Source organism: Anguilla anguilla, chromosome 9, assembly GCF_013347855.1.
Source record: "Anguilla anguilla isolate fAngAng1 chromosome 9, fAngAng1.pri, whole genome shotgun sequence".
NCBI classification, from domain to species: Eukaryota; Metazoa; Chordata; class Actinopteri; order Anguilliformes; family Anguillidae; genus Anguilla; species Anguilla anguilla.
In genome coordinates, this window is record NC_049209.1 from 25,695,627 (window position 1) to 25,720,439 (window position 24,813).

At 47.2% G+C, this 24,813-nt stretch overlaps 1 protein-coding gene across 1 annotated transcript in view; it reads left to right on the forward strand.

Moving 5' to 3' along the window:
• The first annotated feature begins 1,513 nt into the window (after positions 1-1,513).
• Positions 1,514-24,813, forward strand: part of LOC118236618 (TNF receptor-associated factor 4-like) — a 36,170-nt gene continuing 12,870 nt past the window's right edge. The window contains exon 1 of the mRNA XM_035435127.1: positions 1,514-1,656. Within this exon, the coding sequence (XP_035291018.1) occupies positions 1,514-1,656 (143 nt within the window). The remainder of the gene's footprint in view (positions 1,657-24,813) is intronic.

Here is a 24,813-nt window from a genome sequence, read left to right on the forward strand (position 1 = left end):
CTACACATATTCTGTCACTAGTCTTTATTGTGTGTCAGTTACACCCCTTGACTTGTGAGTCCATTTTATGTTGTGTTTTCATAAAATCAAGGTTTCTCCCAGCATGGATCTTGGCATTCATGAAGAAGGAGAGAGGGAGAGGAAATCTCCAGAACAGGTTCACATTTACAAATCTGAATAAAATAACTGAGGAAGGATGCATGTAAAATCACAATGAATGATGAGATGGAGATGATTTTGTGAATATGGCAGACTTGGCCTCTCATAGAGCACCTGCTCATTGAATTATCAGCACAGAGCATGATATATGCGAAGTAATTGTCAATATGCGATATAATGTCCTTTCCGTAATTAAAAAAAAATGCTGCAATACTATATTTCCTGCGCATTTATAAAATCCGAGTGACGATTCATTATGAACGTACATTGTGTATTGTTTTTCTGAATTATCATATGAAATCGTTCGGTTTTTTTTGTATTACCACTAGAGGGAGACCTTTTCTCAAACTGTGACTGTCTGTTCATTCCGGGCATTTGTCTGGCTGAATTTGCGCTGATCCATCTTTGCTATATGCTGTAGATGTTTAGGTCGAATCATTAGCATCCGCACTATCAGCTTCTGATAACATTAAGAGCATTGCCCCTGGGCAGCGCATGTGCTGCACTGATTTATCTGACCCAAGATAAATGTAGGTATATGTAGTCTATACATACATATAATGTAGCTTTCAAAAACCGAGTTTAGAGCTGTTTGTACGTGTGCATGTGCGTGGGCAATAAAGTATATCCCAACTATGCCTGCTTTTAAAATACGAATTTGTGAGGGGGAAAATAACACGTTCCTTAATTCTATCAATAGGCTACAAAATGACGGTTTATTTTAAAACCGAGTATTTGGTGGGGATGACAATGCACTGTAGCAACAAACTGCACATGGCGCTGCTCAACGCGTTCCTATAAAAAAAAAACAAAAAAAAAAAACAGGAGGGATTTAAATATTCGGCTCCTCCTTTATAAGTGGGCGGGGCTTCGATGCAGCCACCTCTAACTGATGGAACAAAACATTGCCTTCAGCCAGTAAGTCAGCGCGATCTCTACAGGAGGAGGGGCGGTGCTTTGTGTACATGGCCCTAACTACAATTAATCCTCGTCTCAAGAACTATCGACTGCCCTTCCTTGAGCAGACATCACCAGTGTGTCTTCGGAACAGCCCGTTTTTGGCAGATTGACAGGCGTCCGGTTAAACTGTTCTTTGCATAGATTGAGCCAACCCTGGTTAGAGGAGACAAACTAACTGAAGTCGCGTTGTAGCTGTAACCATCTAACTACAGCTGGCATATGGGCTTGAAATTTAAGGCTCCGATTGACGGATAAATGTAGCTAACGTTATAATACATAGCCAGCTAGCGAGGTTGTTACTGTTGCTAGAAATCCGTGAAGTTGCAAGCAGAGGAAAAAGAACGTTTCTTTGCAGACAGCTACATAAACATTTGTAGCCAGATTTCCAGCAGGAATGCCGGGGTTCGACTACAAGTTCCTGGAAAAACCAAAGAGACGGTTCCAATGTCCTCTATGTAGTAAGACAATGCGAGAACCTGTACAGGTTTCTACCTGTGGACACAGATTTTGTGACACCTGTCTACAGGAATTCCTGAGGTAAGCCACAAGCTAAATTGTTGCTTATCCATTAACTAAAATTAATTGTGTTCAGTGTATGGTAGATGGAGCAAGTCATGAGAGGAAAGGTCTTTTCAACATATTATTTTTCTGGAACGCACCCTGAACAAAATGGTAAACTTTGTTGAATGTCAATGGAACGACGTTGTACAACATTGTGTCTGTATGTTATAACGACCGAAATCGGTGCTAGATGCAATAAATTAGGTAAGACGTAGACTTGACGAGGTTCAGTTTTTAACCTAAGCTAACGATCGCCGTTTCTTTTGGTCAATCTCCACCTGCACCTAGCTAGCTAATTAATCGTACGTTATCTGAATGAAAAGGTAGTCAGATTAGGAAATGTCTTGTTCAGGATCTCCTCATCGGCGGTAGCTGGGGTCTCCTGGTGCAGGGCAGACATCAGCTCTCTGCATCTTTCAAATTTTGTGGAAATAATCAGGGGTAAACCTGGCGAATCTCCAAGTATCCTAACAACTTAGGAAAATGGCTACATTCACTGCATATGAACAATAAATTACAGCCAGATTAGTCTACTTATTATGGTACGGCATTATTTTAACGTTATACTAGTGCTATTTAATGGTTATGTCCGGCGTTTCCAGAACAATGCTGCCTAGCAAGGTAGCTAGTTAGCCATTCGTGTTAGCTATGGCTGAATGTAAGGAAACAATTTGTCTAGGGAACCAGTGACAAATGTGACCAGTGCATTGCGTTGTTTTAACCGAGTTCTACTAATTGGCTTCCCAAATAAACGCACGGTGTTATATGTAGGCCTAGTCTATTTAACGATGTTTTTTAGTTGCTAAATTATTGGATCAAATATCTGTACCAATGTGGACATCAACGGAAACCGATATCCCATAATGCTAGGCAAATATGTATCAAGCTAGCTAAGTCGCTGTCTTTTCCTGTTTGCTCGGTTGTTAGGGTATTTATTTAGTATCAAGCATATTACGTTTCTCTCACGATATATACTATGAATATAAAGAGCTGTAGACTCTTGTAATCATAGCCTACCTTTATCTTTAGCTAGTTACCTTTGTTACAAGCACCTGTGATGTCACCTTTTTTTTTTAGAGCCAACGTCCGTATTCAATGCATTTGTAGCAGGGATAGGAAAAACCCTTTGACTTTTTTATTGGAGCATTTAACCTCTTAAGGAACAAGCCAAATTTTGCCAATCCTTGCCCATTTAGGGGGTACCCTATTTAAAGCTTTATAACTCCAGACGTGAACACCACAGAGACTTGAAAAATGGCTTAAATGAAGCAAGACATTTGTACAATTTACAATACTAACACAGATTAGTTTATATTCATAATTTTGGAAGAAATAAAGTGCCACAAATGCAATTGTTTTGACAAAAAATCCAAAATAAATTTGCACTTTTTAAGTTTGCAATGAAATACTGCGAGATTGAATATATGCAGGAGGTTAAACTATACATGTGCTAGGTCAAAAACGTCTTGACCACAAGTTCATAAAATCTAAGGGTGGATATGTAGAACTACTATAGATGTATGAAGCAAAAACTAAGCAGTGTACCCAGCATCTCCAAATCTATCCAAAATGTCTAAATTATGCATTGCTGTAAATCATAACATATCCATGTATTTCACTACAAATCAACTGTTTTGACTCAAGAAAATCACTGTTGCATAATTTTCAAATGGGAATTACAAGCTTTCAGTCAGTACAGTGGTCTAAAATAGCTAGGTGTCCAGAAACATATCCAAAATCTCTCCAAAATTGAATAAAATGCTTTTTGTCCATTATAAAGCATATAAATGAGCCCCTTATGAGGGTTTAAGATGAAACATTGCTATCAGATTAAAAAATAATGCAAAAACATTGTCACACAATGCGGTACAGTACCTAAATGTGTAATAATTAACTCGTGTGTATTTCTATACTCTGTACTCTCGTATGTTTTCTTGTATGGGGATGAGACAACATGAAAACAATTTTCACCCGTCCACCACGTTTTGGCAATGTTCCAGCTATGACGTCATCACTGTTGCATGCTTCACAAAAACTATTACACTTCCGTCTAACGCTTACATTACAGTGTAAAATATTTACATTATATAACACCACTAACCTATTTAAAGATACTCAATTTCAAAAATAACGTATATAACCGAAATATTTTGAACGGTAATACTTACATAGCAATGATGAAATCTCCTCTATGTTCAGTAGATAGAGACAGAGACGGTATCAATGATATTGTTCTATTCGCTTCTGTTTTGCTCCAGAAAACGATGTCAGCTAGGTCTATCAGCAAACATATGGTTTAGCTATGTTCAGAAGTCCTCAATAATAATAGTATTTTCCAAGAAATTACGAAATATCCTTGAACACGTTTCGTTAGGTGCATCGTATTTGTCTGCTAACAGAGTGATTGCGTAAGTGAATGCTATGCTAATAATATTTTCTGTTACGCTGACCTATAAAACGCTATTCCAAAAGCAGAATTAGACATGTTATACATCGTTAGAAAGCTTATACTCTCGCCTACCGAATAAATGAATTGTAAATCAAGTCAGACTGTACTAAAAAGGACGACGACGCCGTAAACAACAGGTGTGGTGTTACGCACAGCTATTTTGGAAGATACCCAGGCGTCACAGATGCGCCTATATTTCCCAAACGGATTGTCCAAGACAATATATGACCACGCAGTCTCAAAAGGGACATCTCTACACGTAAAACCAACAGTAAGGTTTTATATTTATTCAATATTTAGTCCCAGATATTGACTGTAGAATGACATGGTATCATTTTAAAAAACTTTTTCTCGTTTATTTCGTTATTCAGTGAGCAGCGTTTTCACTGCTGTATAGGCATATCTTAGTGCTATTGTCGGGTTTATCTTGCTGCTATGACGGAATACGATTTTTTAGTGGTGAAAGAATATTTTTATTAATGCCAGGATAGACAATATTGTCCATTATGTCAAGGGTGGGGGGTGTTTTTTAGATGAGACTGCAGGGAGGGGGTGCGTGTTAAATGAACAACCGGAGCGACAATGGTGGGGCTGCGAAACTCCGTTTTCGGCATAGTTGTCATGTATCGTCTACTAATGAAACTGAAACAACGCGTTTCTGTTTTCATCTCACACGTTGGTTGCAGTAGCACCGAATGTTTGACTTTAGTAATCTAGGCACGCGGGCGTGCCCACCACTAGGGGCAATGCGCTAAGAGGTTAAGGTTAGATGGCGATTGCTGAAGGATAACATCACATTTACTGACAAGCCACATCAAAACTTCCATTACAAACACAGTATTTTATTAGAATGTAAATTTAAATTTTATTTCACACACAAACAAACAATTAACGTTGTTTCATCAATGTTTGTTGGGCACATTTTTCAGAGTGCTTGTGAAAGAAGGGCGGCTAGTTCTTTCCTTCCAGACATTTTGTATTGACCAATAATGCATCAGCCAATGTTCACCGGGCCGAAAATAAACAAGACCGATGATCAGTGGCAAAGTAATTTATTTAGGCTACATTTCGTGCTGAGGATCAATAGCAGTTTAAAACGTTTTTCGGGTGTTTCTGCGGCTAGACAGTGCAGCAGGTCAAGTAGTTTGCGCTACTACGAATGCATTTATTATTAACCTAAATCTGAGTAAGGAATGAGAAGCTATTTTATAACTTTGAGAAATGTGCAGGCATTTTTTGATCTATAGTAAGATATGGCAAGAAAAGAAATCTTTTGTGTACAGACATATCTCTTCAGATCTTTAAAGATATAACTACAATGCACATTGTCAAAAAAGAAAAAAACGAACAGCAGTATTCAACAATACACTGGCAATATGCATGGAAGTATGGTTGACACAATCGCTGTACACCTTACCCATGCATCTGAACTTTTATAATGTGTAAAAGTTTGTTTTCTGAGGGAGTGAGCGAGGAATGTTTGGGTGGTTGTTGTTTCTGGCTTGCCAGGGGAGTTCAGGAATGTGAATGACACGTGTAAAACATTATCCTGCGCCAGGGTCAGGGATGACATGCATGTGGAGGAAACGTTCTCGGAGGACCTGAGGGTGGAGAGGCAGACATGTCCGCACTCGGGCAAAGGAGGGCCCTGTCATCTTTTTTCTGCCCATCTGTAATTTTGCCTTGAAGTGCAGGCTTTTGGGAAACGTAGGGCATGGGTGGTGGTGACCCTGCTACATATTGGGGGGGTTAGAAAAAAATGGCTGCACCATGTTATTGCGTGGTCGGTCTGTTGTTCAGAAATGATATAGTAAGCTAAATACACAACATCACACACTTCCTCACACACACACTTTTTCATGACACCACACCTAAGTTCAAAATGAATATGCCTTCGATAACATATTTTCATTCTGTTTTTCACATGGCGGTTTTGACCGTTTTAGTTCCTTATTTTTTTCAAGTCAATATCTGTTATATACAGGCTATGTCAAAGGCAGTTGGCTTTGAATTGTTTCCATGATGGATTTTATGAATTGACACAATCTTATCTGATTCTACTGAGATTTAAATATTATGGGCATAGACAGCTGCACAGTGGTAACCGATGTTAGCGGGCTGTAATGGTTAGATAAGGCTGACAGGTGTGTGGTGAGTTGTCCCTGCTGTGAAACGGGCCAGAGGAGGTTGCATGCACTGGGGACGAGAAGTTCCGTGGGATCCCCTCGTTCTGCATCTGCTTCCGAAGAAGCTGTAAAGATGCAAGTTGTAAGCCTGCATCAATCATTGATGTACCCTTCAGCTTCCTTTATTTGTAGCATTTTTATTATTCTCTAAATAGGCCCCCATATAGCCTTTGCTTTGCTCCCCCTGCCAAATAATGACAAATACCTTTTGTTTGTGTTTTATCTCTTGGTTCTGTTGGTGTGCGGTCATTTCTAGTTGCGCCATTTTGAAAGCAGTGTTTGTTAGTGGATCACTGGTCTGCCTGTCTGGTTGTTTTCATTCTCCTGAAAGTGGGTTAATGTCAGCGTTCCCCTGTCACCCGGATAACCTTGGGAGTCTCAGTTAAAGGTACAGAGTGCATTGGGGTCACTGTAATAACACCCAAAGACGCTCGGGTCTTTTTGGGATGGCGTTCGCGGCACAACATAAATTCAGTCAGATGACTTCACTTCAGAGGAGTCTTGAGGGAAGATGTGACAAGCACTCCCAGGAGTGCCACCATCTGATTTATCCATCTGACTGATTCTTCAGTGGAATCCAACCACCTTTATTTGAGTTCACTTTTCAGTGAGATACTTTGGTACTTTGCTAGCAATTAAATCTGCAGCGAATTGAGGCTGAAGTTGTGTGTATGTGTGGCACCAATATAGTGAATTTGGTTCTTTCTCTCTCACATGGTGCGTATGTGCAGCTGTTGTGTGTAAGTCTGGGTTTTAGTCAAGCTCTGTTACCCAACATGCAGAAGTTTTTTTGCACCCGGGCTACCCACTCATAGGGGTGTTATCAGGAGCCTAACCAAACCCCCTAAGCCCACGGTAGTCACGTAGGTGCCTGTGTCTGTTGAGCAGTCTGTGCCCGTGGCTGTAGTCTGGGATCAATAGATCAGAGCAAAATCCGATGTAGCTGCCAGACAGTCAATGGAAAGTATTCTGTTTCACCCAGGTTGAATGAAGCTGTCCCCACTCCCCCTCCTTTTTTTCTTATTTGTCTTACACATTTCCTGTGTAATTGTCTTAGGCTGATACGGTCTGTTCAGTGGATAGTACTTAAGAAGCAAACCTGACTGTCAGATAGCACCTTGAATACTTATCAAATCGTGTACGTAATTTAAACAGGCAGCAATGAGTCTTGGCTTGCAAATAGACGCACCCATGCCTGCGCTGTTACACAACAAGGAAAGACCCTGAATTAAAGTGGGGGCATGAATCATAGGGCATCTATCAAATTTTTAACTGCAGGAGAAATGACTCACTTCTATACCAGGCAATACCAGTTCTGCACTCCCATTTTGTGTTTGGCAATACGCCTGTAATGTGAATGAATATAGACATGCAGAATACAGACATCCATATAGACATGCAGCAGTGTTCCTTAGACATACACCTCACTAGAGCACTTTTCTAAGGAGCTCACAGAGTGCCGTTAGAGCATCTTGTCCTTGTGCTGTTAGAAGGCTAATGGCATGCTTTACTGACTGAGGTTAGTTGCAGGCATCAGAACATTCAGAACCTCATATATAAAGCATGGCTTTATATCCCCACCGTGAAACAAACCTCAAACTCTGTTTTTGCCCTGGATGCCAGGTTTACAAGCTCATTCAGATAAAATAAATAAACGCTGCTGCAATGTTAAACATCTCATTTCTAGTTTTCAAACATTGAACTGAGAGCCCAAAGGGCATGACAAATTAGCCAAAAAAACCCTATGCCGATCTAAGCTATATCACAACCGTTCAAGTCGGTTTAAAAATGCATTGAGAAAATGCTAGAAACGGGAAAAGAGATCAACATGACGTGTTTGCTTGAAGGTCTTGCAGTCCATGAACAATGTGCTTTACTAAGAAAGAAAAGAGGGCTTTAAGTGCGCGTCTGTATTTTGACACACCTCAAAGTGCTTTTTGTGATCCTTGCACGGTGTTCAGTGCTCCAGGATGTTGTGCCATGTCTGAGCCAGTTTAGCTTCTTTGGTCACAGTCAGTGCAAAGATCTCCTTGTCCTTTGATGTGAGAATGTCTTGATTTTGGTACATAGCGACACTGTTGGTCCTCATCCCCCCCTCCCCCCCCCCCCCCCCCAGGAGCAAAGCCCCCTTTGTTTCTGAAGGAACACCAGCATCCACCCCACCTGCCCCGTCTCTATCAACACCCCCCATCCCCAATGCCCTACTCTCCCAAACCACCATCGCCACCCCAAACTCCCTGTCTGGAACCGATGGCTCATAGCAACTGCATAATGAGCTCATGGCAACGGAAGGAGAGCCCTCAATGGAGAAAGGCCCTTATTGATGATGGCTGAGATAGCAGAGAGAGGAAGCTCTGTTTGACTTCCACCTGCAAGGGGAAAGGGGACAAGCTCCTTCATTAAAGACTCAGTGAATGGTCCGTGGTCCTTGTTTGTGTGTGTGTGTGATTTATTGAGGAGCACAGGATGGAGCCTGTTTCCTCTCTGTGAGACAGTTAGCAGATAAATGGGACTGGGAGCCCCGGTGACCCCGCTCCATGTCACGCGTGCCAAGTGCAGTCGGGCGGCTGGCTCTCTCAGAGACCGCGTGCCCCTCAGGCCCGGTGCCACAAACCCAGTGAATGGCCCGCGTGTCAGAGCGCTTTAATTCATGCCCTCTCTGAACGCTGTGAACGGTGCCATAGCCTGGCAGACTATGTTCTCCCGCAGGTGTCCCAGAGCTGACTCCACAGAGGCGCAGGAAGGTCTTTCACACAGGTGTCTGAAACGGATTCAGTTTAGGGTGTGGATGAATGGTCGCTTCTGTTTGGAGGCATTTATGAATGAGAGGTTTAGAGTGAATTACTTAGCACCTGTGGGTGATACAGATTGGCTTTTTGGCCCACCCCCACCAGGGCAGTAGACTGTGGGGCGCATTGAACCTCTGTGGCCTGTCTTAACGTGGTAGACTGAGGCATGGCTTTAGAATTGCAGACAACAGCGGCTTGATCCTCAGAAAGGAGAGGTACACAAAGACAAGGAGAGATGACTGGCTGCATGCGTGAACCTTAACAAAAAGTAATGCACGCACATCTAAAAGCTTGTTCAGAAAAGAAAAGCAATAATGCAGAATGGAAGTGGAGTCACACTGCAAACATAACCAAAGTTTTGGTCCACACTAGATCCAAACTCAATTCAACTCAACTCAATGTTTTCTTTTCGCATGCATGAAGCTGAGGCATGACCCCTAGCTAGTTTTGATGAGAACACAACCTGCCAAACATTTTACCACAGTTGGCAAGAGTAACAACGCAGTCTAACCTCCAATATACTGGGTACCGATACCTGATTGTTTACTGGTATGGCTGTTTATGATTTTTAATGCTTCTCTTTCCTTGTAAAGCGAGAAGAATTTAAATGCGCTTGCACAATTCCACTTTAGGACTTGGCTTCCCTGTTTCCTGAAAGGGCTGGTTGGGACTTTGAGGCAGGCCGAGGCAGTAAACACTCACGTGTTGAGGGTTTGAACTCGGCTGTCCTTCACGCCAAACAGAACTGGGAGATCAAGGACCCCGGTCGCAGAAATATGGCTCTGCAAACACTTTACCCGCTACGCTGCCCTTGAAGACCGTGTCCAGAGTTTATGTTCAGAGGCCTTGTGTCAACATGACCGAGAGTCATACAGAGCGAGAAAGGCGTGCACGCATAGAAAACCTTATCAAAACAAAGACGCTAAAGTGTTGGCTCGCGCCTCCATGAATGCACGCTCATTAATGCAAACAAGTACAAGCTCTTTGGTTTCACTTGAGAGTCATTCGCCCTTCAGCTGGGCAAAGAAATGTTTCCTTTGTAGCGATCATGCTCATGGTCTGTTGTGTTGTGACTGGCACTTTTTAGCCATAAGAACCATGTGCTCAACAGATCAGAGGTGCTTTGTGTGAGTGTGTGTGGGCGTGGATTGGCAAATACACAGATGGTCAAGGAAGACGTTGTCTTTATTCAGCTGCCTTACCCTAGTCAACCTAAGGGTCCACATATTCCCCTGTAACATAAAGTGGTGCTGTAACCTGAGAGTTTGCTCTGTAAATATTAATTTCAGCAAATGGCAGTGCTTTGAGTGCATTCTGAAATTAGATTTGATTAGATTTGCTTAATTTCCTGTGTAAGAAATTGAGTTTTTGACCATCTGAAAGCTTTTTGGAATGAAGAAATGTATTAGTGCTTCTGCCCTTGAGAGTAGTCTGATGATGTCACCCAGATCCCCCTCAGGATGATGTCATGGAGGGGGCTGGAGTTGCTGCAGAGCTCCAGCTGTGGGGATGACATGGTGAGAGACGGCGCGAGAGAGAGAGCGAGAGAGAGAGAGAGAGAGAGAGAGAGAGTGAGTGTTCCATGACTTCCATACATCTGCAGTCCAGCCTGGAATGCTGGGAACACTCCGAGGAGTCATTCCACATTCTGCACAGCAGGCCCATTCTGTTATTGTTAAGGTCCTTTGTGTCGCTTTCTGAAATGTTCAGAATCAGCAGAATTTTTTTCCCCCCTAAAGAAATGCACATCTGTCTTTTCCATTATTCTTACAATTGCCGTTGTTAAACATGCAATAAAAAAAAACAATCCTCAAATGGCTCATAACTACTGGTGATTTGTAAAAGTTATAATAATTTCCATAAGTTTTTCCCAAAACGGGAAGTCCTTAAAATTGCAGGGGTGGGCTTAGGCAAGTCATTTGCAGCACGCCTGTCCTTTGGTAAACAATCCTTATCATCTGTTGTACCATCAAGTCGAGAGAATGTCTTCGAGCAGAAAGCTGGTTGTTTACAAACGGTCGGTGAGAGCTCCAGTTAGTCCGTCTCGTGGGGAGGGCTTAAACAAGCTGACCGTGGAGCCTGTGAAACGTAAATATCTCAGGTATGTGTCGGAGCACCGGTGCTTGCTGACGGCGTGCTGTGCTCTGACCCGATGGCCGAGGATCTTTCCCCCGTGCTGGATGCCTGCCAGGTGGGGGAGCTCCGTCCCCCGAGAGGGGCCTTTGGCTCCGCGTGTGCAGAAATGAACGGCGTGTCAAATAATTCAAGGCAGTTAACGTATGGGCTCTTTACAGCTGAGAGCTGACTCTCCCCGGACTCGCTCGACCAATCTCCAGTCTCTACCCAATCCTGCTGAGCCAATCGGAGGACTCTGAGCTTTGCTGCTTGAAACGAACGTCCTGCCCGTGATAACTTTACGTTCTTTGCATGCCAGCAAAGTGTGAAGTAAATGAAGACTGCAATAAGGAAATATAACCTTCACTGGTTCATTTGGTGGTAATTTGAGGCGGCTTCAATTTAAATGCTCAACACATAACTTTTTTAAGCAGTTACTGCACTTTCCCATAAATTTCCACAAAGCCTGCAAGTTTGATCTGTGTAATTACCTGTCCCTAAAAATTCATGCTGTGACAAATGATGATGGAGCAAGGGCATCAGTGTTTGTTTACATTTGAATTCAGCTTTAGAAGATATCGTCTGACCAAAAGACTCAGTGGAAAGAAAACATGAACCAATAACAATGTTGTTTTGTTATATGCTGTGGTTGACTAGTTGATTGTTTTAATCGTGACAGCTCTAGTTTTGTCCTAATGGCCAAACCCATGATTGCTATAGGTAAGGCTAAGCAATGGAAGAACACAGTCAGTTTTTTTGTGTGCAGCATGCTTGTTACGAGGTGTGTCAAGTTCCACCGATTTCTCCCAGCGTTTAATTTCTTACTGTGCTCCATAGCATTACATTGACTCAGTGGCCCTTCCTTATGTAGGCCTTTTTGCAAGTGTTCTTTTAAGTGATTTAATTTCCAAAACTGCTCTGTTTAAACTTTCAACACAATAGCAGTCCCACCCTAGAGTTGTTAGGCCCATGTGCTAAGTGGCTGAAAAAGCAGGGGGAAACCTGACACCAGCAGGGCATGCAGACTTGCTCTTAAATGTAAAGAAACAAGGACCGCAGGTCAACACTGAAATGTCCGCGAGTGGAAAAAATGATTAGTTAGGCTTGAATTTCATGTACACACACACACACGCACGCACACACACGGGCACACGCACACACGCTCGCACAAAATGAGATGTAAACAGGCATTTAAATGTTTGAATGCTGTAGTCCATCTCTCTGTCAGGCCTTTTACTAAATTTGGCAGTTTACATTGAGGAAAATGTTTCATGAGCTTTGTCTGCTCTTGCTGTAGATGTGATTCGATAGAGAATCAGAGAATCCTGCACAAAATGGCTAATGTTGTGCAATTTTGTCCCCGACTGCGCTTGGCAGTCAGTTATAAACAACACAAGTTGTTTTAACACGTTTTAAGAGTGCGTGTTTCCCGAAGTAGCCCTTGTGCTGTCACATTTGGTATGTGACTGTTTATACGTGATGTATCGGTCACAATAATAGCTTATATTTCGTTTTCTTACTATGGGAATGCTTTTTTAGCTCGCTAATAGCAATGTTATGAAATGTGAACACAACTAAGAAGGAAACAGTTTATCTGAAAAGAATCTAATAAAACAAAGGAAACTGCAGTGCAGCGAGCGCTTGTGTGGTGGACTTGTATTGCTTATTTTGTGAACTTTGAATGAACATTAATGCAATATGTCATTCATCTCATTCAGTATATAGTTATTCTCTTAGTGCGAGTTAAAAAGTAGCACTAATAATAGAAATAATATAGATTTTTATAGTGTAATTAGGAGTGTTTCTGGGCTGGTACCGGGTGCTGTGTGGGGAGTGACAGCAGCTGTGAAAAGGGCCCCAAAGCTCCGCTGACACCAAGGCATGCGAGGAATCTGCTGTGGGTCTGAATGGGGGAGCAGCTGGCGGGACAGAGGGCAGGGGAGGGGGGCGTCTCCGTCTCGCGGGGCACCTGCCTCCGTGAAAGGACCCCTTTCTGAGCGGAACAGGTGTCGGGGAAGCCCTCCAATAAAGACGCCCCCCCCCCCCCCCACCCCCAGGAACACGTCGATGTCACGGCCATTGGCGCTAAGCCCCCGGAAAGCGCCGGAGAGGTGGCTTCCTTCCGGTCCTTTCCTCATCTGTTGTCCTCCGTCAGGTCTTGAGGTGCCTTGGTGCCTTGGCTTCCTTCACACACCACAGAACAGGGCACAGGCCCCCCGCCCCCGCCCCCGGCCTCGGCCTGTACAGATGTGACGCTAATGGGAGACCTATTCACACGCACGAGGCCGTGAACATTTTTAATGCTCCCTGGGCTGTGGAGGACCGGCCGATTGTCCCTAGTCCCGAAAGCGGTCAGCCTGCTCTGTGAGAAGTAAAAGTGTGCGAATGAGGTTAGTGCGCCCTGCGTGCTCTTACGAGCAGGCAGTATTGAGTCTCCTCTTCAGCTCTGAGCTCTAAGTTGTGGTATAGGCATAGATATACTCTGCTGCATGCTTGTAGCCTCGTCTCTCTCATTCAGGGAAGACCGCTTCCTTGTCGGTGCTCGAATGGCAACAATGGAGGACGATGGCAGACCAAAGGCGGCCGTCTCCGCGGCGTGAAAGTTTCGAGAGCCCGTCCTGCCGCCTGCGCGGCAGTGTTTTTGTTTTCCTTTGTCGTCGGGAAGCCCGCTCCGTCGCACGGTACAAAAAAAAAAAAAAAAAGGCATTGAACTCTGCCCCTCAACAGCGAGTCGTTTTCTCCTAGCAACAGGGGCGGCGTTAAAGAACGCTTTGACCGGGGAGACATGCCTGAGGAGCCTTTTCCCTTTTTTTTGAGCGTGAGGGCGGCGCTTTGACGTCACCCTCCCTTCTGTGTGAAAATAATGAATGAGGAGATGAATAAGAGCGTGTGACACGGATAGCATGGCGGTGGAGCGGCGGCGGCCGAGCCGCTTTGTTTTCCCGGACTCGCCGCTAAGGCGGTAACGCGCCGGTGAATCGGTGAAGAGCGCCGGTCTCCTGCCTGGCCGCCGGCGTCAGGTGCGAGCTAATCGGACACGCGGGAGGCAAAAACCGGGCTGCAGACAGACCCGTCTGCCGAGGGATCGACTAAAGCCCCAGTCTGTCTGCTCTCCCTCCCTCTCCTTCTCTCTCTCTTTCTCTTCCTCTCTCTCTCTCTCTGCTCGAAGCACAAACAGCCCACCGTCCCCCTGCGCCGTTACCATGGCCACATAGCGACAGGTCTGTCCCAACTGTTGCCAAGTGAAGATGGGCAGGGTTTGTGCTGAATATCTGTCATCTGAGCTGCGTTGTGTATAAGTCACCCTCAAAAAACACCTAGCATTGCCTGGACCCCCAAATGGGATGGTGGGCAGAGAACTTAATTTGTCACTCATGTAATTGTTCAGATTTTCATATCTTTTAGTTAATACACTTGCATTCGTACACACCTGCAATGAAAATTGTTGTATTTTAATGCTTCTTTCAATATGTTTTGTCTTCTTAGCCTCGAGAAAATCCACTGAGAAGACCTTTTTATATCCACACACACACACATGTTTCTGTGTACAGAAATAGGTACACTCCAAGTGCTGTACTGTAAGGCTCTTTGTAATGCATTGTCTCTCATTGCCCATTTAGAAGGGGGAGGTTATTTAGAGTCGCACCCTGGAGGACGCCAGCCCTCAGTTCACGCTGGCGCTCCTTGCTCTGTGCGTCGCGCCCTTTCTCCTCCCCCCCGCTGCTCCCCCCTCTCGCGCAGGCGCACGCTGCAGTACAGGTGAGCAGCCCGTACGGGAATGCGTGGGGGGGGGGGGGGGGGTTTCCTGTGCGGAATACGGCACGGCTTTATGAGCCCGGATAACGAGGGCGGCCGTCCCACGCGCGCGTTTATTACCCTCTACTTTTCAACCTGACCAATCAGACTGAGGCAGCGGGAGTGGCCCTGGCTGGCAGTGACGCCGGTTTAAAATGGAATCGTTGAGAGGAAACGCAAAAGCGGTGCGTGCCCACCCCCTTCACGGCCAGTCGAGGGAGTGGGATGGGCAGGAAGGACTCCAGATTCGTTAGGGTTTCTGAAGGTGTGAGCGCTAGTGCGGGTTTATTTTCAGCCGTCTCTGAGGAGAGGGGGAGACAGAGCCGGCTTTCTGCTCTATCGTAGTTTGAGAAGTTAGACCAGGAAAGGAAAAGTTAATTTTAACCAGTGTGGTTGGCATAATTTGCGAGAGAAAGAGAGAGGGAGATAGAGGAAGAAAGAGAGGGAGAGAGGAGGGTGGGAAGTCTCAAAGTTTCTGCTCTGTGTGGGGGCCGGTGAGTCACGGCAGATAAGCCGTCTGACGTGTGCGAGTGCGTGGCTGTGTCGAAGGAGATGATGATGAGGATGGTGAGGATGATGATGGTGATAATGAGTAATGCAGAGGCAGGTCTCCCGGGGTGATGCAGCAGATGGAGGGGGAAGGCTCAGCGGGAGATAAAATCATTAGCTTCACACCCTCCAGGGGTCCTGGGCCACACTGTTCCGTACCCACACCGCCTCTGATTACGGTTATTATTTTACACATATTTGTGTGTATGTTTTAATAGATCCCCTTACACCACGGCCATTTACTGAGAATGATCTTATGTATTCCTGCCATATAGATGAACAGCGCCTTGCTCTGGAAGATAAAAGACCTTTCTCTCAGTCCCGAATGGAAGTGCATAAGACTCTTCCCTCTGTGTAGGATCAAATGAAATGCACTGGAGGACCCAGCTTTTTCTTTTTGTTTATCTGGTGAATGCAAGTCACTTTTTTATTTTAATGTTTCATGTGGAACGTGGCACAAACACAGTAGAAAACACCAGCCGTAGCCGAAGAGGCAGAGTTTAGCCAAATCAATCCGCTGCAGTTTTCCCATAGATGGACTCCCGGGCGTTTGTCTCTGTGGGTCGTAGTCCATGGGGAGCGCAGCCCCAGATGATTTCTACCGCCGTTTGGAACAAATGGGTTTATTTATGACGAGCTCCCTCGCCCCGCCCCTGAGCTCGCTCACTCCCTCTCCCCACCCCTGAGGTCGCTCGCTCCCTCGCCCCACCCCTGAGGTCGCTTGCTCCCTCGCCCCACCCCTGAGGTCGCTCGCTCCCCGTAACCACTCCGGTCGTACACATCACGAGACTGAGTCAACAGGGAGAACGAGGGAGCCGAGGATAGTGGTTTTAGAGCCTCATCCTGTCGATTTGAAACGGTCTGCCGGTGGATAGCCCTTGTTTCCCCCCCCCCTTATCTCCCCCCCCCCCCCCCCCCCCCGTTACTCTTTAACCATCTTCTCTGTCCCGTGTTTGTTTGTGGGCCTCGAGCCTTGGGGCAGCGGGACTTGTGGGGCTCCCGTTAAAGCCCAGCTGTTTAAACAAGTAGGAGAATGCGGAAGAAAAGTTTGGAGCGTCGCGTCAATCGCCCCGGGTGTGGGCAGGTGCTAAGTGGATAAATAGTGTGGAAACTCGTAAGCACGCACATTCGGTGGGCGGGGCTCATAAGCGCTCGTTAGACCGGTGCAGAAGGTCACACTATATAGCCATTGCTGCAATGGAATTGTGACTGCAATTTTTGTTTCTGGCTGAGGTAAAAACGTCCCCACATACAGTAAAATATTTAGTTATTTTCTAAATTACTTAAGTCTTGTATTGGGCATGTCCAATAAGGGACAAATGTACTCTCTCAGAGTAAAATGTACTCTTATCAGAGCTGATTTAGCAGCTGTAGTGCTCCACTGTTTGGTGCCCAGACACAGAGGGGCTCCCAGGAGGAGATGAGCTGGGAAGTTCCCCCCTCTGTTCTTCCTCCCGGGGCCGCAACAAACATGGCCCACAATGCACCAGGTCGCCGATGACAACGGGTCGCATGGAGTGGTGTACCGGGGGAATCATGTGGCGGGAAAAGGTGTGTAACAACAGTGTGCTGTTAAGTAGACGATTTGATTTGTTTGATTTGATATTTCAGGGGTGGCACTACAAGGATGGTTGAGACGGAATCTGACAAGAGCCATGCTAGGTTTACTTTCCATCCTGTGAGGTTAATTTTTAAATGCGGCAGAAGTCCCCATATTCTCTGTGGGTGTGTCCGCTGCAAGTTATATTCTCACTCATGTATGCAAGGACGCACACACACCCACACACACACACGCACACGCACACACACACACATACACACCCTTTTAAGTCTGCAGTCTACCAGACATTTATTAGGCCATTATCAATGTTTAGTCTTGCTCTAGACTGTTGGGTCTACGAGTACTCTACATTAGTTGGTCGTTAGGAGAGCTGCAGCCACCGGCTTACCTTCTTGGACCAGGGAGAGTCAAGGAGAGCAGATGCATCTTAATGAAAAGTTATTGGCGATGGGATTATCCACCACCTGCCGCACCTGCCGCCCTGGAACAGGATAACTGGGTAATCTGCTGCTCATTGTGCCCTTGGCCTCTGGCCCAGTAGATTAGCTCTATGGGAATGTTTACTGGTGAGGGCGCAGTTTTCTTAGATAGAGTCTGTTATCATCTCTGGTTCTGAGCACTTGTGAGACCACGTGTTTGAAGGCCACTGAACTGTCCTTTCATACTTGCCACTCAATTTCTGGGCCATCGCCTTCTTAGTCCTTATATAGCTGGAGCACAAATCCATGCATGAGAAATTTGCTTGGTTTGATGTTGCCTAAAAACTTGGCCTGGAGGTGCATGGGTCAGTTTCCAGCTTTCCATATTGAGCACCAGCGCCCAACATGCAACTCTCTGCCTCCAAATCACGTTATTCCTGATCCTTACCAGCTAATTGATGCAGTTGATTTGCCTAAGGGGTGATTTTACTTTACAAATTCACGGACAGTAGAACGGGAGTGTCCAACCCTGAGAAGGGCTGGGGTGGGGGCAGGCTTTTAACCTCATAACCAAAACGCCCAATTGAACTAATCAAGAACTTGAGAGAGGACTATGCTTAGTTTGGGGTGATTTAGTCCCAGACTAGAACCAAAGTCTGCGTCCACACCAGCTATCCTCAGCTAGGATTGAACACCCCTGCAATAAAGGAGATTTTTGTGCATTCTCCTCTATCTGAGCATTGGAATACTGCTAGGTTACATTACATTACACTAGCTCTATATTCCTGGAACCATAGTTCAACGGTTCATCACTTTTAATCATTGTTCATCAGATTAATCATTCATAATCCAAGGGATATTTTAAATACTCGCATTACCATGAAATTGAATTTTTTTTTTTCCTGAAAAGTGGCAGAAAGGCATCGGTTTTTTGGAAATGAATGTTGAAGGCGAGGGTTGGTGGAACCGTGAGATTGTTTGAGCAGCTGTGTCGTCTTCTCCAGTTGATTTAGGGCTACTGCAGGGCTCATGGACGTAACCTGGCCCTTGCTGTAGCACATGCGTCTAATCCCTGCTCAGACAGCACTTACTTGAAGAGTTTATTCGTGTACGCGTCTCCTTAGGATGGGGCAGACAGGCGAACCCGTCAGGCTCAGGTTTCCCGCCGGCCCTAGTAGTTGCATTCTCACCACGGGTACGGTCGGTTAACACGGGTATGCGTGAGAGTGCTGTAAGATCCTTTAGATCCATAATCTCATTCTGATTGGTTCTGATATTCCTATGCCGCAGCCTAATTGGGCAGGTAGATTCTGTACTGCATCAGGTTCATCTGTCTCTCTAATCCGTCTGCAGTAATGGGATTACGGAGCCTGTGTGTGGCGGGAGCAACTCAAAGGTAATGCAAGACGAAAGTGCATGAGGCGCATGGTACCTTGGCGAAGGGTGCGTGAGCCACGCAGCACCATTTTGAGGTATCGGTTTCACCACACAGCGCAAGCACATCGGATTACTGAGAGACAGCGGGGCCAAGGCTGCCAAGCCAAGGTTCCCCCCCAAAACTCTCCCCTGTCACTGGACTGAGGAGCAGAAGAGCTGCAGTCCAACCTGCTTCTTCTCTCATTCTTTTTTCATTCTGCGGTTTTGGATCTTGTCAGACGCGCAGTAGAGGAGGAATCAAAGCCAGGGCCCCGTGGCTGTGAAGGGAAATAATTAGCCGCATTTCCCCCCCTTCCTCCTCTCTCCTCCACCGCTGTAGAAAAGCTTTCTCCTGTGTCCGCATCCCACAGGCTGAGCTCACTGCAGCCGCTTTTTAAGAGCGACACTAACGGCCCAACAGGCCTTCATCGTGAAAGCAGCCTCAAACCTTCCATAATTCACAGGGCAGTCTCCGTGACGCTGTCTCCGTGACACCCCGTCTGAAATACAGACAGCGGTTGAGAGGTCATGAGCTTCTCTCTCGGGGGTTGAGGTTACCCCCGTCCCGGGCCCGCGACCCTTACTGTACGGTTTTGAACGTGAAATGAATCTCTCTGTGCCCAAAGCAGTCATAAAAGCACCTTTTTATTGTGTTCTTCACACCCTTCATATTCAAGGTTCATGCTTCTTTATTTCAGCGAGCCCTGGCCTTTCACGGCTCGGGGCCCAATCGCTTGGCGTCGGTCGGGCCGTAGGCGTGAAAGGCGGGGGGGTGGCTGACCTCGGCTGGTGTGCGCTTCGTAAGAGGAGTGAATCGCGTCCCTGCTGACGGAACTACAGCAGGCCTCCCTCAGCTCTCCACCGCTGCTTTTAGGAGGATTTAGCGGGCGCGTGACCTAGGCCGCTGTGCTCGTTCGCCGCGGAGCCCACTGGGAGCGCGTGAACCCGGGGCCTGATGAGGGCGGGCCGGCGGGCGGGCGGAAACGTGCGGCGCGTTGCGTGATGAGTAACCTGGTAACGGACCTCCCGGCGGCGCGGAGCTGCGGAAGCGAGCGCTGCCCCGCGCTGGAATTCCTCGGGATTAGTGCCGAGGCGCCGGCCTGCCTCTCCCGGCTTCCCCGCCGCCGGTCGGAGACGCTCGCTCTGGAGGAGCACTAAAATTAGAGCTGTCCTCTGTAATTAAACGGAGGAACAGAAGGCCAGGCGTGCTGCTGATGTCCACCGGAGGCAGAGGTTTCGCTCTGTCAGTCACCAGAGCCATCGGCGCTCTGTTCAGACAAAATGATCCTGTCAGCTCCTTATTGATTGTGCTTCGGTGAGGCTTCGGCTAGATCCTCACTGAACCTTCAGCGCCAGGCTCCCTTTGTACTTTGGTGGTCCATAAGGACACATGGTGTGTGTGTGTGTCTGTGTCTGTGTATGAGTGTGTGTGTGAGCTTGTTTGTTCATGTGTGAGCATGCTCGTGTGTGCGGGCAGGAGTAGTGTATTTATATTTGTACTGAAGTGATGCATTTGTACGTGAAGCGTGGGCTGGGTTGTTTCTCACATCTAATAACCCAGCAGGAGTTTTTAGCGCCTCCATGCTGAACAGCTTCTCGCTTTCGCACGTGCGTGTCACATGTCGCGCGCCAAGGTCTGGATTGGCTCTCCAGGCAGGGGCCCCCTTGTTACATCAAACGCAAATGCGACCGCTCCTCTTTTTTTTGTAGAATTTTCTTTTTAAACCCACAGCTTGGACTGTTCCTCCCCCTCATGCTGTGTGTGTGCTACAGTGCCGTCAGTGCTTGTGGCCTGTGGTGGACCTGGGGCCTAGTTTGCGCCTGGGCTCCAGTGGGTTTTGATGCTGCTCTGCTGTGCTCAGGTCCGGCTCTCTCTCAGCTCGAGTAACGGGAGCTCTCCCAGCTGCCTGCTCTAGGTTCAGGCCAGCATGAGCTCATGAAATTGAATTGATTTCCCTCCCCTCCTCACTCCCCTCTCCCCACTCCCCACCCATGTGGGGAAAATCCGCAGAGGAAATCGGGTAGAAAAGCGATCCCGGGGCGCATTAGGAGAGACTTAGCCCTTTATTCAGTCACGCCTGCGCCGGGGCGGAGGCCTTTCCCCATCGGGCCGCGTTCAGCGCGCGGTCCGCTCCCAGCCGAAAAGAGAAGCGCCCCGCCAGCGGCCTGCCCTAGCACGCGGGCGGCTCGGCCCAAGCTCACCATTTTTTGGGGGACGCCCTGCTGTTGGGCAAAACGGAGCAAGGGCCCGCCAAATGGGAGGGAGAAATAAAGCAGTTTAAAGCTGTCTCTGCAGATAACCGTTCTCTGCACCCTCCCCAGACCTGTGTTCCTCCTGGCTGCTGGCTGTGTCTAACCTGAGACCAGAGTCGCCAGTACGCATCACAGCTGCGCCAAGAAACAGCCTGTGACCAGCAGGGAAACGGCGCGTTCCTCTTCCGCTTGTAAAAGCGCTCGTCCGTCGGGAGTTCTGCGTCGTCCATTTGATACGTTTCAGATTTCCAGCCGCGAGCGACGCGGTCTGGGTTCGCCCCGCGCTTTACATCGCGTGTGAAAATCCAGCTGTTCCAACGGATTGGCGAACGCGCTTGATTTGCAGGCGGGGCAGTTGGCCTTCATGTGAGAGCATCTGCTAGGCTACTCTGATGTCATGCAGTTAGGGCCACAGGCCCGGCTGCTGGGGCCTTCGGAGAGTTGGGGTGCGGGGAAGGGAGCAAGCGCTCGAGCAGGTCCGAGCGAATACAGTCACGCTGAAAACATTTCCCGGTTTATTGGGAACGACCCTCCGCGACGGGCGCGCTAACGCCTCACCTGCGGGAGCGCGGCCGGTCCGCCGCGCCTTTTGTGGGCGGGCTGATATTTCCCCAACCTTTGTGTGAGGCGGCGCGCAGATGGTGCGCTCTTTGAAATGTCAGCGCGGGGCTGAGCACTGAGAAGAGAAGGGATTATTGTTATATAAGCCGGTGGAGTAAAGGCACACCTCTGCGCCGGAATAATGTCATGTTTTTATAGCTGCCCACTCCTGCACGCGCGGACTGACGCACACACTGACGTGCGCACACACACGCGCGACATATCACTTAACCCTCATTTAACCAATAATGCCATTGAAATACGGAATCGCTGTGTGCACAGTTATGATGGAAGAATGTCAAATGCAGCTTGGAAATTAAAGCAGATCTGTGCTTCATATCGGCTGTGTACGCACACAGAGACACGTGTACACACACTCACACACACCCTAATCCAGTCGGACGCACATCCATTCATATCATCTGTGTGTTGTGTGATCTATATGTGAAAGGGCAGGTGGCCTCTCCCATGATCCTCTCCTGTAGATGTGCGCTCTGTGCAGTAAGTGAATGCGTTAATGCATTGGACATGGGAGGTTAGAGGCTTGCTCATTTGTCCGTTCTTTGTGCTCGCAGTTTGAGTTCCTGTTTGTGTTCGTTCGCTCTTGATCTCCCTGAGAACGGGAATAACAGCCTGGAGGTGGCCTGTTAACTAGACCCTTTAATCACAACCAGGACCGTTTGTCCAGCCTGAGAGGAGATTGTTAGAACACACCGCTTGTCCTGTTAGTCTTTCACGTTCTTGAATAATTGATTTTAAAAAAATAAAATAAATAAATGGATTAATTGAATAAAAGAAATGTGTTAACATCAGAACAACCAGTTTCCCTGAGTCTCTGTGCTGTGAGTTTTCCCTTTTTATATTTTCATCGTCTCTGCCCATGGGAGTTTTCCATCCACCCATGAGTGTCTACCACCCCACCCAAAATCTCTGCTCCTTCAGGCTTGCTGTACACCAAGCCTTTGACTGCCTGCTCATTTGGATAAATGAGCACTTTAGCATCATTTAGGTCTGAGTACTACACCTGCCCACACAGTCCTGACTGGGCCTATCGTGCTGTGGTATTACTATTTCTTTCAATGCTGAATGAATGTGAAAGCCACATGTAGCCTAATTAGGAGCGCTTCCAGAACTTTCTTTATTCTGTCATTAAGCATTTGACTTTGTCCCTCTGTTCATATAGCATTTCTTTTTGTACTGAGGTTGCTCTTCGTGGATTTCAGTCACACCCACCAGCGACTGGTCCTTATCATCTGTTCAAAATGTTTAATTTCTTTTGTCCCAGAACAAAAGCACAATGACACTAAGGCCACCTAGTGCAGAATCTGGATTGGTGTCTCTCGCTCCCATTTTAGGCGCACATCAGTACCCACGTGTGCCACATGTCTGTGTTTGGCTCAGGTGTGTGGCAAGCATTCATTTGAAGTCTGGCAGATGGGTTCTATAATCTCCTGTTCAATTCTAACTGCCCTATTTCATTTGACCGGTCAAGATCCAGACGGCCTCATTACGGAGCCCAGTCAACTTGACGTGTCGTAGCCCTCAGGCCTGAAAGTTAGCCGGCTCTACAGATGGAGGGTGGCTCAAAGCACACGCAGGCCTGACACGGCTCACGTTTCCTTTCCCTGGCTTCAGATGGCCGTGTTGGATTCACCCTGGAGAGGAGTCTGATTGGCCAACGCCTGCGGCCCGTGTCGAATCGAGCTGCTCCGGGCTCGGTTACGAAATCCGCTGCCTCACCCGATGGGTCGCCGAGCATTCCAGCCGGGCGTCACTGACGAGAGAGATCGAGGATCCTTCTTTTCACTCTCATTAGCCATTTCAGGGCAGAAGCTTCCGGAAGGACCCGCACTTCATAGTTTATTATTCTTATGAATATCACAGACTCCCCTGTGAAAGACAGGGACTCGGCTGCCGTTGGCCTCTAGTTGGCCGATTCGGCTGCGGTGCTTTTAGGAGACGTTTCCATGCCCGTGCGTTTGCAGGACGTTCCGGAAAGGGTTCATCCGCTGAGGGCTGGTCCCGCGAGGTCATGTAGGGAGACGGAAAGGCACTCTGTCAGCCGCAGAGACAGATGGGCAGGGAAAAGTGATTGCGGTTTCACTGAAACTTGGGAAGCGGTAGTGTGGGGATATCCGTGTCTTCCCCACGGTGTTGTGTTCTTTTGGTCAACCCCCTTCCTTTCTCAACCCAGCTCTGTGAACCTGCCTTCACCTGTCATTCTCGTTCTCACGGTAACGCTCCGCCATCCGGGGACGAACCGCCGCAAACCTCTCTGCTGTTGCTAAGCGCTGCGTCCTTCATTTGAAGTGTCGCTTTGAACCGATTTGGTGTTGTTTCCTTTTTGAAAGACTACAAATAAGCTTTCAGTTTTGGTTTGAAGTTGCACTTCCCCCCTGGCCCCACCCACCAGCTTTGATCTCCCATTCTAGCAGAATTCTCTTGGGCTTTTTTTATTTTTTAAGCTCAGATGCAACCGGCTGTTTATCACTGAGCTACAATGAAGGGTATCATCCGGACTCCTCCGGTCACACGCATCCCATCTAACGGTGACCTCGTCGCCAATACTCGACTCAGAATGCATGCTGTAATTGTGATGTCAGACGATGTCCATTGTTTAGCGTTCAGTCTGCATGTCAATGGAGGAACGCAGCTGAAGTTTGGGGCCATTATGGAAGTGCACGGCTCACGTTGGTGGGCTGCACTTCATGACGGCTGCTGTACTGTTGTGAGAAACAGGAGGGAGAGAGAGGGCGCGTAAGACGTGAGTGCTGAACAGCACACGCACACTACGCGCACACACGCACAGCTGGATTAGGCTGATTAAGGAGCATCTCCCAAGACCAAATGAGATTTCCTGTGTTCTCCCGACACTCAAGAGCCCAGCACCGCAGGAACATGGAAATCCAGGAATCCCGCGTAGGAAGTGGGGAGGATTTACTGAAAGGTTGCCTTTGTTTCACGAGTTCAATGGGTTTCACCACCAAAGGAGGAAAATCAG